This window comes from Rhinopithecus roxellana, chromosome 5, assembly GCF_007565055.1.
Source record: "Rhinopithecus roxellana isolate Shanxi Qingling chromosome 5, ASM756505v1, whole genome shotgun sequence".
NCBI lineage: Eukaryota > Metazoa > Chordata > Mammalia > Primates > Cercopithecidae > Rhinopithecus > Rhinopithecus roxellana.
The window spans coordinates 161304492-161325157 of NC_044553.1; the positions used below are offsets into that span (position 1 = coordinate 161304492).

The 20666-nt window shown below is 42.0% G+C and overlaps 1 protein-coding gene across 1 annotated transcript in view; it reads left to right on the top strand.

The window, feature by feature from the left end:
- The window catches only part of RCOR1 (REST corepressor 1), a 131854-nt gene that overhangs the window by 80012 nt on the left and 31176 nt on the right, over positions 1 to 20666 (top strand). The window contains exon 3 of the mRNA XM_010353711.2: positions 813 to 896. Coding sequence (XP_010352013.2) covers positions 813 to 896 — 84 coding nt within the window. The remainder of the gene's footprint in view (positions 1 to 812; positions 897 to 20666) is intronic.

The following is a 20666-nucleotide window of genomic DNA, read 5'->3' on the forward strand; positions in this document are numbered from 1 at the left end:
CCTAGATTTTTCTTTATAGTAGGTTGTATCTTATATTTAGTTGCATTTTTCCCCTTAGAGTTTAGGTTCCATAACTTTCATCATATTTTCAGAGTAGTTTATTTAAAGGAAAAAAAGTGGCCAAAATTAACCTTTAGAATGAATAAGTTTGGGCCTAAGCATTGTGAAGGTATGGTCACTGAACCTCCTGTTTCTTGAGTCTTTGCCTTTTGAAGATAATGTTTTAGGTATGTGTATTGTAATAGATGACAGTCGCTTGCGTTTAATTCACTAATACATGTGAGCTCCACCCTTGGCACTTTTAAACCTTTTGGCCTACTATTTTCCATCACAGATTTTTAAGAATTAGTATGCATTTTAGAAGTTTACTTTCAGGTTAAACTTTTTAAATGGTTATTCTTTAATAATGCTGTTAAAATAATTTTGGAATTTCTATTGCCAAGTCACTAAAAGGTTACTCAGGCAGAGAAGGGTAAGGGTGCTGCAAGCACACATGAAGAATTAGCATTTTAAAAGAACCTTTGAGTACCTTGGCATGTGTGGATTTCTTTTTGGATGTCTCATGTCTAAAAGCAGAGCAGCATACTGTAAAATCAGTAAAAGTAGGAAAGGACTTGCAAGTAGAAATGTTTCAGCAGACTCTGTCGCCTCCCCCATCTCCATCCTCACTCTGATGTTAAGTGTGTGGTCCCATTGGGCCAGATACAGGTAAAAGGTGGATGTATTCAACAATACATTAAAAGGTATTGTTACTTATTTCTTATTATATATGTCAAATTTTAATGATAATTTTCTTTTTTCTTTCTCCCAAGCCAAACTGGCAAGACGCAGTCAAGAACGGGACAATCTTGGCATGTTGGTCTGGTCACCCAATCAAAATCTGTCAGAAGCAAAGTGTAAGTCTTAGAGCACTTTTTTTCCTACCTTTCTTGTTTAATGTAAGATTTTAAAGGTACCTTTGAAGCTAAAAGTTTCTATATGTATTCTATTTCTTCTATATTTTAAGATAAATAATTTGAAGAGTTTTAAAGTGTTTATTTCTTTTTAAAACATTTATTATTATTTTTTGAGATGGAGTCTTGCTCTGTTGCCCAAGCTGGAGTGCAGCGGCATGATCTGGGCTCACTGCACTCTGCCTCCTGGGTTCAAGTGATTCTCCAGCCCCAGCCTCCTGAATAGCTGGGATTACAGGTGCCTGTCACCACACCCAGCTAATTTTTGTATTTTTAGTTAGAGATGGGGTTTTGCCATGTTGGCCAGGCTGGTCTGAAGCTCCTGACTTGAGGTGATCCACCTGCCTCGGCCTCCCCAAGTGTTGGGATTACAGGCGTGAGCCACTGCACCCTGCGATCTATTCTGTTTTTGAACATGTTCTTTCTTACAGAGCACTAAAAATCTGCCTCCCTTTGTAAAAGCTTTATTTTCCTGAACTTCGCTAAATAAGTTTGCTTCCATATGTGTCCTTTAAATGTTCAGTCATTGTATCTCCTTTACTGTCTGAGTCCAAGCTAGTTGCTTCAGGTGCCTTTTCAGATGGTTTTATTTTGGGGTCTCTCTTCATCTCCTGTTGTCCTCCTAAGTGTGCTTCAGTTGGTCACAATGTCCATCTTAAATTGTACTCGGAACTGAATATTAAGAATACTGAGCATTTTTTGAACCTTTATGCCAGCATTGTACTAAAATGCTTTTCATACTCCTGTATCATTCAATGTTCATAGTAACAGGAAGATTTTGTCTCTGTTTTACAGATGGCATCCCATAGTTCAAAGAGTCAGTGGGTTGTAAAAGTAGCACAGATAGTAAGTGGTGGAACCACAGGTAGTACCCAGGTTTGCTGATGCTTCACTCGTGGGTCATAATCTCACTTATTTCTCAGGCTGTATTCATTCAGCCTGTTAGCCACTATCTCTCTGTTATTACAGTTTAAAGTTGTATTAGTCACTTTTCCTGTTGTATTACTTATTGGAGTCTTTGGAGTCAGAATTTAATTTTAATATTATCTTATTTTTCATAGACATAGAAGAAAAGAGCAAAATATGGAAAGTTAATTGGTTTTTAAACAGTGGTATTGCCTATAAAATAAATTTACAGTTTTATTGTAAGCCCTGATTACAATTGTTTAAACAATTGTTAATTGTTAAAGTTGGTTAAAACTTTAAACGTTGAAAAATCTAACCTGTCCACTGAGGCTCCCAGTGGACAGCGAGCTCATCTTATGGCAGAGACACACTTGAGCCAGGCCAGAGGCATAGGAGGACCAAATTTGACAGATATCAATACACAGTTCTTACTGAGGCCTTTCAAACGGACCTTTATCCTGGAATTACCGTCAGAGAAGAACTGGCCAGAAAAACGGACTTCTGAGCCACGAATCCAGGTTTGGTTTCAGAACTGGAGAGCTGGAATACCAAAGAAAAGCCAGAGGAGCCCCAGCGTGGAGGCAGTGTGGATGCAGGCCCGGATCCCAGACCCTGATCAGCCTGGGGTGCTGGCCCCCTACTGCTCCTGCCAGCAGGGCTTCCCAGGGGGCCCAAGCAACGTGGGCAATTCTCTTGGGAATTGGAGGATGCTTCGGGTCAAGCTCTCTGGGGGCACGCTGATGTTCTGGGCGCAAACTTGGCCCCCACTGACCTAGAGATGGCAGCCAGTACACAGGGCCACCCTTAGGGAGACATCCCTTGATCTCCGCCCTCGGGCTCAGTGCTGCTTCGGGTCCCTCTTGCCACCAGCCCTTCCCACAGCTGGAAGCTGGCAGTGCTGGGCTTCAAGTTCATCCTGGGGCACCCGGCCTGCTCCCCGTACACGGGTCCCTAGCCCTGTGGGGGCTGGGGCTGCGCCCTCCTGCTGTGGAGCAGCAGCGGAGGTGGGACTGGCAGCGGGGGGAGGCGCCTGGGCGCACCCAGACCTGGGAGCAGCCGTCTCCGCCCCAGCCCCAGCAGTTCTGACCTTATCCTGCCTCTCTGTCCCTTTCCTGGCGGTAGCCACAGCCACAGCTGTCACAGGGCCCCGCTGAGCGCTAGGAACAGGTACCTTGTCTTCCTCCAGAACCCAACTCGAGCGGGAGGCCCCAACACCCCTGCCCACAATGGCCGCTGCAGGGTCTGAACCTCAAGCGTCTGCACAGCAAACCCGTGGAAATAACCTGTCAGTGTCAAGCAATGGAAGACAGATGAACTAAGCCAGGGCTCATCGGTAGCATTCACATTATGAAAATTGAAGAGGAATATCGGGATTTATTTACTTTGTCATGGAAAGGCTTCCAGACATACTTTTCAGGGAAATCAAGTTGTTAGGGTAGAAGGGCCTCGGGGTGCATGGGACCTAGGGGTTTTCCTTAGGTGGGATAAAAAAAGGATTGACTTTTTTTTTTTTTTTTTGAGACGGAGTCTCGCTCTGTCGCCCGGGCTGGAGTGCAGTGACTAGTTCTCAGCTCACTGCAAGCTCCGCCTCCCGGGTTTACGCCATTCTCCTGCTTCAGCCTCCGAGTAGCTGGGACTACAGACGCCCGCCACCTCGCACGGCTAGTTTTTTGTATTTTTTAGTAGAGACGGGGTTTCACCGTGTTAGCCAGGATGGTCTCGATCTCCTGACCTCGTGATCTGCCCGTCTCAGCCTCCCAAAGTGCTAGGATTACAGGCTTGAGCCACCACGCCCGGCCAGGATTGACTTTATAGAATTCATCTGTTTTTCCATTTATTAACTGAGTAAACACGGAGCACTTAGAGTGAACAAAGTCGCCTAGAGAGAAGGCAGGATGAGGACGGCTTTGTAGAAATGTATTATTTTGTAATCAGTAGTGAGCAATCATTTCTACACTGGGAAATAAACAAAACTACAAAAGCAACAAAACACTTACCTAAAAGTAGCATTTACATATTGTTGAAAGTTCATAGATGAAAGTATAAAGAATAAAAAAAATTCACCTCTTATTCCATCACCCAGTGGTGATAACTGTTAAACACTTTAGGGTATTTCTTCCAATTTTTTTTGTACGTATTTATATGAGTGAGATGATAGATTATCTGTGTGTGTGTATGTGTGTATTGTCTTCCTGAACATTGGACCTAAGCAGTTTCCACGTTATTAAAACTGCTTATAAAGGTTTTAAATAACTAGGTGTAATATTTATCATATGGATATATCAGTATGTTTAACAATTACTCTGTTGAAAATTTAAGTGTCTCAGTTTTGGAAGAATGTAGAAGTCTTGGTTGTCCAGCATTTATTCCGACATGAAGTAGAAATAAGTGATTTAGGACATATTTCTAGCAGATACTAAAAAATTGTGTATAATGATGTCTGGAGATCCCTGGCTTTTCTTGTGCTTCTTTTCTTTTCAAAGTGGCTGTTCAGAGTTCTGCCTCTTAGGGTTACTGAAAGCTTATAAAGTTACTTTGTGATTATAAAAATAAATGCTGTTGTAGAAAATTCAAACAGTACTTAATGCATGATATATAATTGTTTCCCACAAAATGTGAACTGTTATCAGTCTGCTCATAAGTACATCTGGGACTTTGTTTCATCTCAGTATATCTAGTTATCTAATTTTTTAACTGTAAATAATATGGATGTATCATAATTTATCCTTTTTTTAAACAAAATTACCTGTATTACCTATTGATGAATATTTAGAATCTTAGTTCTTTTTTTAACTCTGTTTAAAAAAAAGCCTGATCCGTAGAATGACTCTAGTTAACATTCCTGAATTGTACATTTCTTTTTTTTTTTGAGACAGAGGTTTATTCTTATTATCCAGGCTGGAGTGCAGTTGTGCAATCTTGGCTCACTGCAACCTCCACCTCCTGGGCTCAAGAGAGTCTCCTGCCTTAGCCTCCCAAGTAGCTGGGACTACATACGCAGGCCACTGCACCTGGCCTTGAATTGTACATTTCAGAATAAGTAGAAGAGAGCCTGAGTGCAATGTCCCACCCCTATAATCCCAGCACTTTGAGAGGCCAAGGCCAGCGGATCACTTGAGCTCAGGAGTTTGAGACCAGCCTGGGCAACATGGTGAAACCCCATGTCTCTGAAAGTCCCAAAAGTTAGCCGGGTGCAGTGGCATGTGCCTGTAGTCCCAGCACTTGGAGGTGGAGGTGAGGATGCTTGAACTCAGGAGTTCAAGACCAGCCTGGGCAACATAGACCTCCCCTCTACTTTGAAGAAGAAAAAAAAAAAGGGGGGGGGGGGCTAAAAGAGAATAATTTTGAATATTCCTAGTATAAAGAAAATGTAAATATTTAGGATTATGGGTATCCCAGTTACCCTGATTTGATTATATGAATGTATCAAATTATCACATGTACCCTGGAAATGTGTACATCTAATATGTATCATTAAAATAAAGTACATACATTTTAAGAGAGGATCTTGGCTCTGTTGCCCATGCTGGAGTGCAGTGGTACAGTCATAGCTCACTGCAATCTTGAACTCCTGGGCTCAAGCCATCATTTTAAAGAAAGCAATAGTGAAGATTTTTGCCCCTTAATACATTTCTTATTTTCTTGTTTAAAATAGATTTTATATTTTAGAGACATTTTAGCTTCACAGCTAAAATTGAGCAGAAAGTACAAAGAGTGCCCATTTATCTTCTGCCCCCACACACCCACCGCCTCCCCCAGTGTGAACATCCTGCACTGGGGTCCACCAGAGGGATATATGTTTGTTATAATCAACCAGCCTACAGTGACACATTTTTATCACTCGAAATTCATAGTTTACATTAAGCTTTACTCTTGTGTTGTATGTTCTGTGGATTCCCATAAATGTCTAATAACCTATCTACCAATGTAGTTATCATAGTTTCACTGGTTTAAGAAACCTCTGCTCCACCTGTTCATCTCCCACTCTACCTCCTAATCTCTGGCAACCGTTGATCATTTTACTGCTTTTATAGAATGCTTCCAGGTGGAATCATACAGTATGTCGCCTTTTCAAATTGGCTTCTTTCACTTAGCAATACGCATTTAAGGTTGCTTTGTCTCTTTTTTTTTTTTTTTTTTTTTTTTTTTGAGACGGAGTCTCGCTCTGTCGCCCGGGCTGGTGTGCAGTGGCCGGATCTCAGCTCACTGCAAGCTCCGCCTCCCGGGTTCCCGCCATTCTCCTGCCTCAGCCTCCCGAGTAGCTGGGACTACAGGCGCCCGCCACGTCGCCCGGCTAGTTTTTTGTATTTTTAGTAGAGACGCGGGGTTTCACCGTGTTAGCCAGGATGGTCTCGATCTCCTGACCTCGTGATCCGCCCGTCTCGGCCTCCCAAAGTGCTGGGATTACAGGCTTGAGCCACCGCGCCCGGCCTCCTCTGTCTCTTTTTATGGCTTGATAGTTCATTTATTTTTAGTGCATTGTCTGGCCACGCCACAGTTTATCTGGTATATTGTCATGCCACGAACCCCTCTTCCATCCCCAGATTACAAACAGACTGATGTCTTCTGTCTTCCCCTCTTTTTTACATCGTTGTGGCAACTGAAATTATTGAATTATATTTTTTCCTTCACTTACGTTAAACTCATACATACTTTGTGCCTGGACTTCATTCTTTTTTTTTTTTTTTTTTTTTTTTTTTTTTGAGACGGAGTCTCGCTCTGTCGCCCGGGCTGGAGTGCAGTGGCCGGATCTCAGCTCACTGCAAGCTCCGCCTCCCGGGTTCACGCCATTCTCCTGCCTCAGCCTCCCGAGTAGCTGGGACTACAGGCGTCCGCCACCTCGCCCGGCTAGTTTTCTGTATTTTTTAGTAGAGACGGGTTTTCACCGTGTTAGCCAGGATGGTCTTGATCTCCTGACCCCGTGATCCGCCCGTCTCAGCCTCCCAAAGTGCTGGGATTACAGGCTTGAGCCACCGCGCCCGGCCGTGGACTTCATTCTTTTCAGTGTTCTTGGCTCTATATTTATTCTTTTAGGTGAATCTTAGACTTGTGGTAACAATTCTGTCCAAAAGTATCTCAATTCAGGTTATACTGAATTCATGTTTATCCTCTGAGTTTTCATTTACATTTTAAATTGAACAGCTTTGTGTCTGGGAATGTACCAGGAGTGAAAGGTTCAGGAATCTCATACTCTAATGGAGAGACAGAAAAAATGAACATGTGAGCAAATAATTTATATGTAGTTTTCCTAGGGCACCTCTTTTTAGAGGTAAAAACACTGGGGTCTACAGAAGTAAAGTCAAATGGTTAAGGTCCCATAGCTAGTTACTATGGTAGCCCAGTTTTAGCTAGATCTCTTGTCTCCAGACTATACCACACCTGTCTGCCTTCATAGGCTGCTTTATTTAATAAATTATAATTCAATGCTTAAAACATTAATATTATACTAGTTTTTTTGGGCTGTGTCTAAGTAAAACCCATTTAATGAGAGATATACTTATGGGATATGCCTAGAAAATGTGGCCTGTAGAGACATTTCATGTTGAGAAAGTGTAAATAATTCCCAATAACATAGATTAGAACAATGAGTTTAAATATTAAATGGTCATGGAAAATTACTTGATGAAACCATGACTTGAGATTTCAGCAACAAAGGAGTGAATGAAGTACACAATCTGCCATCATGTGTAATCTGGAGGGTGGCAGACTGAGAAACTGGAAAATGTTCACTTACTGGAGAAGAGTAGTTGACTCACATCATTTTTACATCAAACATCTCCCATGTACCATTGAGTCAGTATTCTGATGTTTTCCCTTGGGACTCAGCAGAAGGTGCTCGCTTTCCTAGGTAGAAACAAAGAGTTGAAGATGGTTGACATTTGATTGAAATGTGGAAGCATGAGTAGGAGTTTGCTGGCTGGACCAAGGGGCATAAGTGCACCCTAAACAGAGGAAATGATAGCTTTTCCTTTTTTTTTTTTTTTTTGAGATGGGGTCTCGCTCTGCTGCCCAGGCTGGAGTGCAGTGGCATGATCTTGGCTCACTGCAACCTCTGCCTCCTGAGTTCAAGCAGTTCTCCTGCCTCAGCCTCCCGAGTAGCTGGGATTACATGCGCATGCCACCACACGCAGCTAATTTTGCATTTTTAGTAGAGACGGGATTTCACCATGTTGGCCAGGCTGGTCTTGAACTCCTGACCTCAAGTGATCCGCCTGCCTCAGCCTTGTGTTGAAATTACCGTGCCCAGCCAACATTTTCATTTTTAAAGATGTGAAGATGTGCAGAGGAAATCCAGTGCTTAATTTTGGAGATTTGCCTGACTCTGACAAGTGTTGTCCCTGGGGCATAGAGAAATGAAACTGGAAAAGCAGGCCAGCTTCTTAAAGGTTTGGAGGATCCCTTGAAGGTTTTTTAGCTAGAAGTGATATGATTTACACTAAAAAGCTCTTGACAGTCCTGTGGTTTATAGAAGAGTAGAGAAGAGGTTTATTGGTGGTAGTAAGCTGCTGATACAATTCCAAGTCAGAGAAGGTGATTGCCTAACCAGGTCAGTGCTGTTAAAAGGAGGCATGGTGAAAATTCAGGAAGTCAAGTCAGGAGCATCTCAACTTGACCCAAAGAGATGGAGACCATAGGGTTGTGGGCTTAGTGACTGGTTCAGGCAGCCTTTAACATGTCTTTAAAGACTATTAAATGCCGTTAAGTATAGGCGCACTGTTCCATCATTTACTCCACATGTTTCTATTGAACCCCTGTGAGGCAGTCCGTTGCTGTGATACAATATCATCTCTCCCCAGTCCCCATTGTGATATTGTGCAGCTACCTTTACATGGATTCTATACCCTATGTCTTCTGCACATCCTCTTGACTCCATTCCAGGCTGCCCACCTTCGGGGACTCTATCCTCATTCCGGTTGATCTGCACCCTAAATGCCCACCTTGCTCAGCCCTACCCACCGGCTTTAGGATACCACCTCTTGCCTTCACACAGACACCACTTCATTGTGCATTGTACTTTTGACAGTCCCCTCTTGTCTCTGTGCTTACATGTAGACCTGCTTCAAGTTTGGACTTCGTTCGTCTAGAGAAGCAACTGAACGTTAACAAAGTGAGCATATTAAAGTTTAAAATATATGTGGAGGCCTGGCGCGGTGGCTCAAGCCTGTAATCCCAGCACTTTGGGAGGCCGAGACGGGCGGATCACGAGGTCAGGAGATCGGGACCATCCTGGCTAACACGGTGAAACCCTGTCTCTACTAAAAAATACAAAAAACTAGCCGGGCGAGGTGGCGGGCGCCTGTAGTCCCAGCTACTCGGAGGCTGAGGCAGGAGAATGGCGTAAACCCGGGAGGCGGAGCTTGCAGTGAGCTGAGATCCGGCCACTGCACTCCAGCCTGGGTGACAGAGTGAGACTCCGTCCCAAAAATATATATATATATATGGAGTTTAGGCCAGATTGTAGGCCCATTCTGGTTCCTTTTACTGACTTAGGAAACACAAAAAGTTTACCCAGGCATGTGTGGTCAAGTATAATGCAAAACTGTGGCCCAAGAGTCTTAATAAAAAGGATAGATTAATCTGAGGATTTTTTTTGTTGTTGTTTGATGATGATGATGATGATGATGATGATGATGATGATTATTATTTAAGGTAGGGCTTGAAAAGAAGGGGAGTGCAACTAGAGAGGAAACTCAATTATAGCCTTGTCTGTTGTTTATAGTTTGCTTTTTAAAAAATAAATAATCAACTAAATTGCTCACGCTGAATGATGTTGATAGTTCCCTGAAGGAGCAAATTTCTCAGATGGGCTGCTGTTGCCCTGGGTGTAGAATTTAGCAAGGTAACTTTTGGCTATTGGATATCCACAGAAACAGATGGTCTTGCTCGTTTATGCATTATGTATTTTATAAGTTATATATAGTAAGTGTTTGTGCAGTTATTTAAGTGTTTGGATTTTGGGTTTTTTATTTTATAAAAATGAGGAAAAACTGGTCCAGTGGTAAGAATCATGGGTCTCAGTGTTAAAACAGACAAAAATGGAGATCGTCAGCTGTGCCAAAAACAAGCTGGCTGATTTTTCTGAGATAGAGTCTCGCACTGATGCCTGGGCTGGAGTGCAGTGGCACAGTCTTAACTCACTGTAACCTCTGCTTCGCAGGTTCAAGCGATTCTCTTGCCTCAGCCTCCCTAGTAGCTGGGATTATGGGTACCCGCCACCATGCCCAGCTAATTTTTTGTATTTTTAGTAGAGAGCGTTTCACCATGTTGGCCAGGTTGGTCTCGAACTCCCGACCTTGTGATTCGCCCGCCTCGGCCTCCCAAAGTGCTGGGATTACAGGCGTGAGCCACCGTGCCTGGCCTGATCTTTTTTTTTTTTAAGCTAGCTATTAACTATAAAGAAAAAAAATTGCATGTAACATGGTGGAGGTAGGTAATTTCAAGTTGTGTCAAAAGACAAGTACTTCTTCTAGCGTACTCTTCTAGATGTCTACATGGCTCACCCCCTCAGTTCATTCTGGTTATTGCTTAAGTGTCACTATATCAGAGAAGTCTTCTTTGACCACACAAACCACTAACTGTCTTAACTCGCTTTCTTTCGTTCTACTTATCATCAGCTGACATCATATTATCTATTTTATGTCTCTCATCTCTCTCCACTGTACTGTAAAACTGAGTGGAGGAACTTGGTATGTGTGTTCAGTTCTGTCAGTCCCCTCTTGGCATGTGGTGGGTGTATAATAAATAAGTTGTTGAATGAATGAGAAGGTGGTGGGAGTGCAGGATTCCTCTGGATAGAGATTTGCAAATACAGGCTTTTCTGCCATTTGCTCTGTAACTTGGGTTGTCTGGAATCTTCTAACGTTTCCTTCTTTGTCCCTTACCTTGTGGCTATCACTTGTTTACTCAGTAACTTGCACAACTGCTTGTGTACCAAGCGCTGGCAGGCACTGGCGAAATACACAAACAATCTGACAAGTCCCTGCCCAAGTGTAGCTTACAGTCTATGGGAAACTGCACTGGTAAATAAGTTCATTGAGCGCTGTGAAGGAGAAGTGTACTTAAACAAATATCACATATTCTCACTTACAAGTGGGAGCTAAGCATTGGGTGCACATGGCCATGAAGATGGGACCAATCAACAAGACACTAGGGACTACCTAGAATGGGGAGAGAGGTGGGGACAGCAGCTTAAAAAGAACCTCTTACGTACTGTACTGAGTGAGTCAAGTACCCCAAACCTCAGCATCACGCTGTGTATCTTTGTAACAAACCTGCACACGTGCCCCCGATTCTAAAATACAAAGTTGAGGGGAAAAAAACAAAGCAAAACAACTTATTCTTTGACTTGTGTGTGAGCAGCAGTAGTGATAGGGTAAGCCTATATTGGCCTGGTTTTCAGCTTTTTAAAAATATATGACTAGAAGAGGTTGAAGCGTATGATTAAAATGAGTCTTTTGAGTGTGTGAAAAATATTTTTATCATTTTAATTTTTTCAAGTGCTCTAGAACTAGCTAAAATGGGCAAAACTTACTAGAATAAACATAGCTGAATGAGCTGAATTTACATACTAGTGGAAGCCTTCTATTAAACAGTAATTTACCTTGTAATCGTATTAATGTCTAATCTGTATCTTTATACAGAAAAACATTTCATTTTGTTCAGTTTTAGTTTATCCTTTCTGTTGACAGTGGACATCCATTATCAGTTCTTGACTATTACAAATATTACTGCTGGGAGCATTCTTGGACCTATTTCTTGATACCCATCTGGAATATATGTGCTTAGTTCTGAGAGATCAGTGCCAAATTATCTTCAAAGTGGTCAGACTGGTTTACACTGCTACCAGTAAAATGCAGAATTTATATGCTCCATATCCGCTCCAATAATTGCTATTGTTGAACTTGTGCATGTTAGACCAATCTAGTGTGAGTATAACAGTTTCATATACCAAGGAATTTTGCTGTTTTTGTTAGGTGTGTTAATGGCATTGGTGTTATATAACAAGTATGCCCACATTTTAAAAAGAGGTGTATATTAATATATGTAGGGATGAAATGAAATAATTGGGATTTACTTTAAAATTCTTCAGCACATGTAAAGCACATTTTGGGATCACTTCACCAAATTGTTCTATGGATGCAGATTAAAGTGTTGTTTCCATGTTTAATTTACTGTCCGGTGGTTATGTAGGACAGTATACCTACCCTTAGAAAACATTTGCTGAAGGTTTAAGAGTCATAATATATGAATGCTACTCTCAAGTAGTTCAGGAAAGAGTTACACACACACACACACACACACACACACACACACACACACACACACGCTTATTTTTATTATTAAAAATAGCCTCTAACTTACCCCACCATGTGGATATAACCACTATTAAAGTTTGCTTCTGGATCTTTTCTGTATGCTTATATGCACTCTGATTTTAAACACAAATGGTTACATCTTCTGTGTAGTGGTTTTCAACTTTAGTTTTCCTGCAATTAAAAATTAAACCGAGTTTTGATCCTGAATAATATCCCATCTTGTAACATAACTTATTCAACCACATCTCTCTTTCTTTCTCCCTCTCTCCTCCTTCTCCTTCTTCTTCTCCTTCTCCTTGTCCTTCTTCTTCTTCCTCTCCTCCTCCTCCTCCTCCTCCTTCTTCTTGTTCTTCTTCTTCTCTCTCTCTCTCTCTCTCTCTCTGTCGCTGTCTCTGTCTCTTTCTTTTCTTTTCCTTCTTTTAAAAAAGACCAGCCGGGTGCAGTAGTGAGAAGCTTTCTTCTTTTTCTTTTTCTTTTTTCATTTTCTTTTTTTGAGACAGTCTTGCTCTGTAGCACAGGCTGGAGTACAGTGACATGGTCTCAGCCCATTGCAACCTCCGCCTCCCAGGTTCCATTAATTCTTGTGCCTCAGCCTCCCGAGTAGCTGGAATTACAGGCATGTACCACCACGCCTGGCAATTTTTATATTTTTAGTAGAGTTAGAGTTTCACCGTGTTGGCCAAGCTGGTCTTGAATTTCTGACCTCAAGTGATTGACCTACCTCAGCCTCCCAAAGTGTTGCGATTACAGGTATAAGCTTCTGCTCCCGGCCCACATCCCATTCTTGAACATTTAGATTTTCTTATTTTTTCCTACTATAAATAACACAAGTACACAGGAATTTATAATGTCCTCTCCCCGGTTGAAAAGAAAGCCCTCCTTGATTCTGCAGATCAGGTTCCTCAATTATGTGCATTCATAGTTCTTTTTTGCGGGCACTTAAAACAATTGGAATTCATTATTTGTATGACTGTTTCTCCCCAGTCAGACAGTGTGAGTTCCATAAGGGCAGAGACTGTCTATTTTAATCACAGCTATCAAAGCAGCACCAGGCACACAGTAGGCCTGAAATATTTGTTAAATCAGTGGAGAATAATTTCAACATAAACGATGTATTTTATAAAAGATAACTTTGCTGCGACCTACATTGGAAGCTCTTAAATATCTTGTTTATATAGCAGTGCTTATTGAAGGCTACTCTATTGGATGAAGAATAGAAAACCCTCCACATTGCAAACGGTAGGACTTAACAGTGGGAGAGCCTGCCCCTCCCAACTCCCTCTCACAGGCCAGGAGAGCCTGCCTTCTCATACTCTACCTCACAATGGGGTTTAGCTTCTTTTTCAGAGCTAAAGAACCCACCGAGCCTTCCTGTAACACAGACTCTCTTTCATCTTTAATGAACAGAATTAAGATTATTGCTGCCAGAGACAGAAAGTTGGGGAAAAGTCCTCGTGGGTCGCCTTCTTTGTTTGGAGCAATTTGATGCAAGTAGATTGTATTTCTGTTAATCTGCTTCCTGTTTCATCTTTTATCTTTTATCCATCACCTTAAGCATTTATGTTTTTTTGTTTTTTGTTTAAATCTTAAGAAATGGAGGCTCACTGTGTTGCCCGAGCTGGTCTCAAACTCCTGGGCTCAAGTAATCCTCCCATCTTGCCTTATCAGAGTGCTGGGATTACAGGCTATAGGCATGAGCCACCGCATCTGGCCAGTCTTTTGTTTTTTATGAGGGTAGCTGGAGCACATTTAATTTTCTAAGGTTAAAAACTTACTTCTGCTTCACTTAAGGAAACCACGTGGGAGGTCTTGAAAAGTGCACTTTTCATTTTCATCGCTGCCCTACCAGCAACTACTGATGACTCTGCCAAAACAAGCTTCAGACAAGTCACTTCTCTGGGAGTTGGCGCTGGGGACTGACTTATTCTGTAAAGTGGGATTTTAACAAACCCCCACTAAGAAATACCTTTTTTTTTTTTTTTTTTTTTTTTTTTGAGACGGAGTCTTGCTCTGTCACCCAGGCTGGAGTGCAGTGGCACAGTCTCAGCTCACGGCAAGCTCCGCCTCCCGGATTCACGCTATTCTCCTGCCTCAGCCTCCCTAGTGACTGGGACTACAGGCGCCCGCCACCACGCCCGGCTAATTTAAAAAAAAAATTTTTTTTTAAAAATTTTTAGTAGAAATGGGGTTTCACTGTGTTAGCCAGGATGGTCTCGATCTCCTGACTTCATGATCTGCCTGCCTCGGCCTCCCAAAGTGCTAGGATTACAGGGGTGAGCCATCGCACCTGGCCAAGAAATAGCATTTTTATAAAGAAAGTACATTTTGTTACCTACTTGGAAGGACTGGTTGATGAAATCCTCAGGCAGAATCTCTGGCTTGGCTTTTTGTGCTGTTTCCACCCCAGAGAGGGAGCATTCAGATGTTTACTGTAGTAATGTCTGTGTCCACCAGGTGGCACAGTTGCTTTACTTAAATTATTTAAACTCGTTTTGATTCTCAGCGAGTTGGAATAACTCATTTCTTATTTTAATAATAAAAGATGCCACATATTTGTTACTATATTTTTAAAGAGAATTTTGGCATGTTCAGTTGAGTGATGAGAGAGAAATTGATGTAATGTTTCCTCTGTGGTACCTAATGCTACAGCAAGTGTTTCAAAAATATTTTTTTTAAAAAGCTCTGAGAAGGCTATAAGCCTTGTCATCAGCCCACTATATGGTGCCAGCCTATTGCTCTGCATAGAATATGCAAGATCACACGGTGTTCTGAATATCTGCAGTATCTAGCGGGAGGGAAGGGTGAGTTAAGGTTACTGTGGCAATTTTCATCTGCATTCCTCTCTTCTTTTGCACTTGAGACTTACTGTGGGTACTAGGGCATTTAGTTCATTGAATTAAAATGAATATAGAAACAAGTAAAGTTTAGCATCCATCTGTTTTTTACCCCTGCTTTCCATCACTTCATCAACCACAGTTCTGTTAACTTCATTCAAGCTAGATACAGTATGTTGATTAGCCTTGGTTCCCTGTACCAAGGAGGCTGTTCTAATCTGAAGAGCTCTTCTGCCTCTATCTTCTGTCCTTAAGAGATAGAACTGTGTTGGCTGGTCCGAAGGTAGTGAGTTATCTCAACTGATTGTTTACAATTGCAGATGGAACTCCTTGTTCTACTCTCTTCCTGCTTCTCACTGCTGCACCCGGCTGGTCTTTTTTAAAAAAAGGAAGGGAGGGAAGGATTGTGCATAGAGGTTTTTGTTTGTTTGTTTTGTTTGGAGATGGAGTCTTGCCCTGTTGCCCAGGCTGGAGTGCAGTGGTGCAATCTTGGCTCACTGCAACCTCTGCCTCCCTGGTTCAAGTAATTCTTCTGTCTCAGCCTCCCGAGCAGCTGAGATTACAGGCATGAGCCACCATGCCCAGCTAATTTTTTTTTTTTTTTTTTTGGTAGAGACGGGGTTTCACCGTGTTGGCCAGGCTGGTCTCAAACTCCTGACCTTGTGATCTGCCCACCTCAGCCTCCCAAAGTGCGGGGATTACAGGTGTGAGCCCCTGTGCCCAGCTGTGCATAGAGGTCGTAAACCTTATACCTTACCTGATATTTACCAGCTGTGTGACCCTAGCCAAATTACTTCTGTGAGCCTCAGTTTCTTTGTTTGTGAATGAGAGTGATAATGGAACTATCAGAGAAGATTTAGAAAAATCATTGTAAAGACCTTAAAACGATGGCTCATACATAATACATTCTCGGATGTTAGCTGTTGTTTCTGTTTATCAGAATAGCTGCTGAACCTTTAGGAAGCACTCCTTCATTGGTCATGATCATCATCTGCTGATTACTTGGCATTCCCATATTGTCCTACGTCTGTGTTGTTATTTCTGTATTTGTTATCTTCTGTTACCTGTGTGTTGTCTCAAGCTACTGTGGGAAATCGGTTCATTTTTGCTTTTTATTTTGGCTTGCTGTTTAATACAGTGCTTTGTACATAGTAAGTTTAATTCAGTAAATGCTTGATTAGGCTTTTGGAATTTTGTAAACTTTCTTGAAGAATGAGGATTTCACATTCTGTCTTTAAGTGATATTATGAGGAAGCCCATAACTCATTCATCTGTGCTCTCCATAATGGTATAACAGTGGATGGATTCTTCTGCTTCTGACCGACAGATTGGAATATCAGCCAAGTTGCACAAGGCAGGCCCACTTTGCGTACCCTGTCAACATTGGGGAAGGGTGATGGGTGCAGATGCCCGGGCTGGTGGAAAGGTGCTGGCACTTTCTTAAGCAGCATGGATTTTGCTCATTGTTCTGATCAGCATTTACTTCATGAGTTCCTGCCCTCAGTGGCTCCTCACTTCCAGATTGGTGAATTTTTAATCAGTAAGGGGCAGAATTAAGATTGTTGTTGACAGAGTTGGAAAAATCCCCATGGATCCCTGTTTTCTTTGTTTAAGAGCAGTTTTTTGTAGGTAGTTTGTATTTCTCCTGCTCCTCTTCCTTCCTGTCTCACCTTCTATCCACTGACTTTCAAGCATCTGCTTATCTTTTGTTTTTTTATGAGGGTAGCTGGGAACACATTTTATTTTCTTAAAATAAGAGAAGCTTATTTTTGCTTCACTTAAGGTTGAAAGGATTTTTTTGCTTCACTTAAGGAAACCACGTGGGAGGTTTTGAAAAGTGCACTTTTCATTTTCATTGCTGCCCTACCAGCAGCTACGGGTATAACTCTGTAAAGGAACAGGGTAGGTGGTGGGAAGGGAATAGCCTCAGAAATTCTGAAAAGTATGGTAGACATCCATGTACCTTGATTAAAGAAAACAAAAGTTGAGCATTATGTAGAGCAGGAATACAGTAAGAGACAAGGTCTGTCAACAGCATTGCTTGTGCAGATGGCTATATTCTGAGTAAATTCTAGTCCAGAACCTTCTGTGAGGAGAGGAGGGAGGAGGAGTACCTACTGTGGTGTTGTTTTCTCAGTTAGGTGATAACCTGGCTTTATTGGCGAGAACTAATTCTTGGGAAGGTCAGGGCGTTGCTAAAGATAACATAGTCATACAGTGCTGACTGTGTGCCATGCACTGCTAGACAAACTCATTTTATTTTGAGACAGAGCCAGGATTTGACCTGGGTCTTTCTTACCCTGTATGTAATCTGTGCTGCCTTTTATCTTGTGGGACAGGAAACCTCAAACGTTGACATTGTACATATTACAGCACCCCAGGCATTCATTCAGCAAATGTCTGTCTAATTTTTGTTGGACATTGGGAACAATGAAAAGAATGAGAAGTGTTTATTTGCTAGTAAGTATTAGATGGTAATTCCTTTTACAGATTAATTTTATTTCATCACAACTTTCCAAGCACCTAGTGGACACACCATGTGTCTTCATTTAAGTAGTTATAGTAGCGTGCTTTCTTCCTTTACTTTAGATTTGAGTCATCAGGGTGATCTCCAAGAAAATCTTTTTTTTTTTTTTTTTTTCTCCACAATAGGGTCTCGCTCTGTTGCCCAGGCTGGACTGCAGTGGCACGATCTCGGCTCATTGCAACCTCTGCCTCCTGGATTCAAGTGATTGTCCTACCTCAGCCTTCCAAGTAGCTGGGATTACAGGCGTGCACCACCACACCCAGCTAATTTTTGTGTTTTTAGTAGAGATGGAGTTTCACCATGTTGGCCGGGCTGGTCTTGAACCCCTGACCTCAAATGATCCTCTTGCCTCGGCCTCCCAAAGTGCTGGGATTACTGGCGTGAGCCACTGCACCCGGCCATCTAAGAAAATCTAAAAAGTTACGTGACTTAAAGATCACCTTAGTAAGAATACCTTATTGTTTACAGTATGGCAGATGTCCTGTATAACTTCAGCTGCAGCATTTGGAATCTACTGTGTTACTGTCTTACTGTTCCTACCACCAGCTGATTCTTAAGTTAAAAAACAAAAGAGGAGATGAAAATGGAGTAGCATTCAACAAATACTTGTGTGTGTCTTACAATTTGTAGCTAAATCTAGTTGCAGACAGTGGGCACAGGCTTTACAGGCCTTGTTACTGATGTAGCAGGAGGGACTCTGAGGAGATAACATCTGCCCAAGAACCACGGGCAGGTCTAACCCCTGTGGTGGGCTACTCCAGGGACTCCTGCATCACTTGTTCAGCCTGTGAATGTGTTTGCTCAAAGATGATGTCACTGGTGATCATACATACATTCCTTACTCAGTTAAAGTAGAAAATAGTGTGCTCTCAGACTTGAGATTTTACAGCAGAAGCTTAAGGTTTATTTGTTGTTCATTTACCAAGTATGTATTAAAGGAAGGAACGCTTCAAGCCAGTTTTAGACAAGCAGACCCCCAGAGTTGACCCTCAGTTTACCGCAGGTTGTGTTCGCCTTCTGTCCTTACATATTCCTGAGTGCATCTCATGACCTGGTTTTTAATCAGCTGGCCTGCCATCTGTTTCTAGGTCTGGTATGCTGCCATTTGCATCTCATCTCCTCCAGTATGAACCCCCACATTACCTGTGTCTCTCTGCAGGGTTCTGGCCCGGTATACAGAACCACCTGTTCAAGCAGCCTCATCTGACACTTTCAGAACCTTAGAGCACTTTTATTTGGCATAATCTACTGCATTGTGAAGTAAAAAGCAAGGGACACACTTCGGAGTAATTCCCTGCCCTGCTTTTTTTTTTTTTTTTTTTTTTTTTTTTTTTTTTTGAGATGAAGTCTTGCTCTGTCACCAAGGCTGGAGTGCAGTGGCACGATCTTGGCTCACTGCAACCTCAGCCTCCCAAGTAGCCGGGACTTCAGGCATGCGCCACCACGCCCAGCTAATTTTTGTATGATTAGTAGAGATGAGGTTTTACCATGTTGGCCAGGGTGGTCTTGATCTCTTGACCTCCTGATCCACCCGCTTCAGCCTCCTGAAGTGTTGGGATTACAGGCGTGAGCCACCGCGCCTGGTCTTTGCCCTGCTTTTTAAAATCACCAGTTAGACTTTTGTGACAAACTGTGGTCATTTCATTTGTCATCTGCTGACTTTCAAGTAAGTTGAAATTTTACTGTAATCTGAGTGAAGTAACCAGTTTGTAACTATTTTAAATATTAAAACAAATGGAAAATTAGTGGTTTTATGTTAGAATTAATATTGAGCTGCAGTATATAATTAGTTGCTGTTTGAATTAGATAGACTTTTTCTTTTGTCAATGGAATATTTTCCCCCAATTTTTAGAATATATGCTTCTATAAGAGTTGGAATTCTTTTTCAAAATTGATTTCTGTTTCCTAAATTGGTTGACAGTTCTCCCAGAGCTGGGAGCATGCTTTTGGTATAATCGCATAGCAAACGGAGATGGAGAAGCTCAGACTTGTTAGGACTCCTCTGTTTACTCTTTGTGTCATAGTGGGAAAGTGGCTCACTCTGAGCCTGTCTTCTGTGAGTTTGGCCATTGTACCTAGAGAGTAAGATTTAGGAGCCAAGAGGGAATAGGGACTAGTCAGGATTTTACTGCCTACCTTCATACAGTTCTGTACTACTTTATTTTTTTTTTTTAGCTTGTGTTATTATTTTTTTTAATTCATAAAGGAAAATCGTGCATGAACATATGGCAGTGCTATTGACTAGTGCATTATTTTTTCTTGTCCATTTGGGAAGAAAGATTAGAATATCCTCAGGGAGGAAACTGATTGATCTTTGGGGGTGGCAGCTTCTTCTAGAGGTTGAGTCAGTTCGTTTTCCTTGGTATTTTCCGTGGTACTTGAAAGCTAGCTACCTTGTATTGGAGGAGTACATATGTGAAAGCAAATACCAAGCATTGGGCCACGTAATCTATCTCTTCAGAATTTTTTAAAACGTAAGAATAGTTTGTTCATTATTCAACCTGAGCTGAGACTAAAAATGACCCCCAATTTCATATTTATTTTTACTTATAAACATATTGTTTAAAGTAATACTTGTTTGTTGTAGAAAGTTTTAAGTAAAACTAAAGGTTTTGTCTTTCTTTTCCTTTTTTCTTTTTTTGAGACGGAGTCTTGCTCTGTTGCCAGGCTGGAGTGCAGTGGTGCAATCTCGGCTCACTACAACCTCTGCCTCCCGGGTTCAAGCGATTCTCCTGCCTCAGCCTCCCGAGTAGCTGGGATTACTGGCGTGTGCCACCACACCCAGCTAATTTTTGTATTTTTAGTAGAGATGGGGTTCTGCCATGTTGGTCAGGTTGCTCTCGAACTCCAGACCTCAAAGTGATCCGCCTGCCTCAGCCTCCCAAAGTGCTGGGATTACAGGCGTGAGCCACCACATCTGGCCCTGACTAATTATTTTTAAAAATTATTTGTAGAGACAGGATCTCACTATGTTATCCAGGCTAATCTAGAACTCTAGGCCTCAGGGGATCCTCCCGCCTCAGCTTCTGAAGTGTTAGGATTACAGGCATGAGCCTTTGTTTTTCTCTTTTAAAGAAGACTCATAATCTCAGCACCAGGCAATAATTGCTGTTAGTATTTCAGAATATTC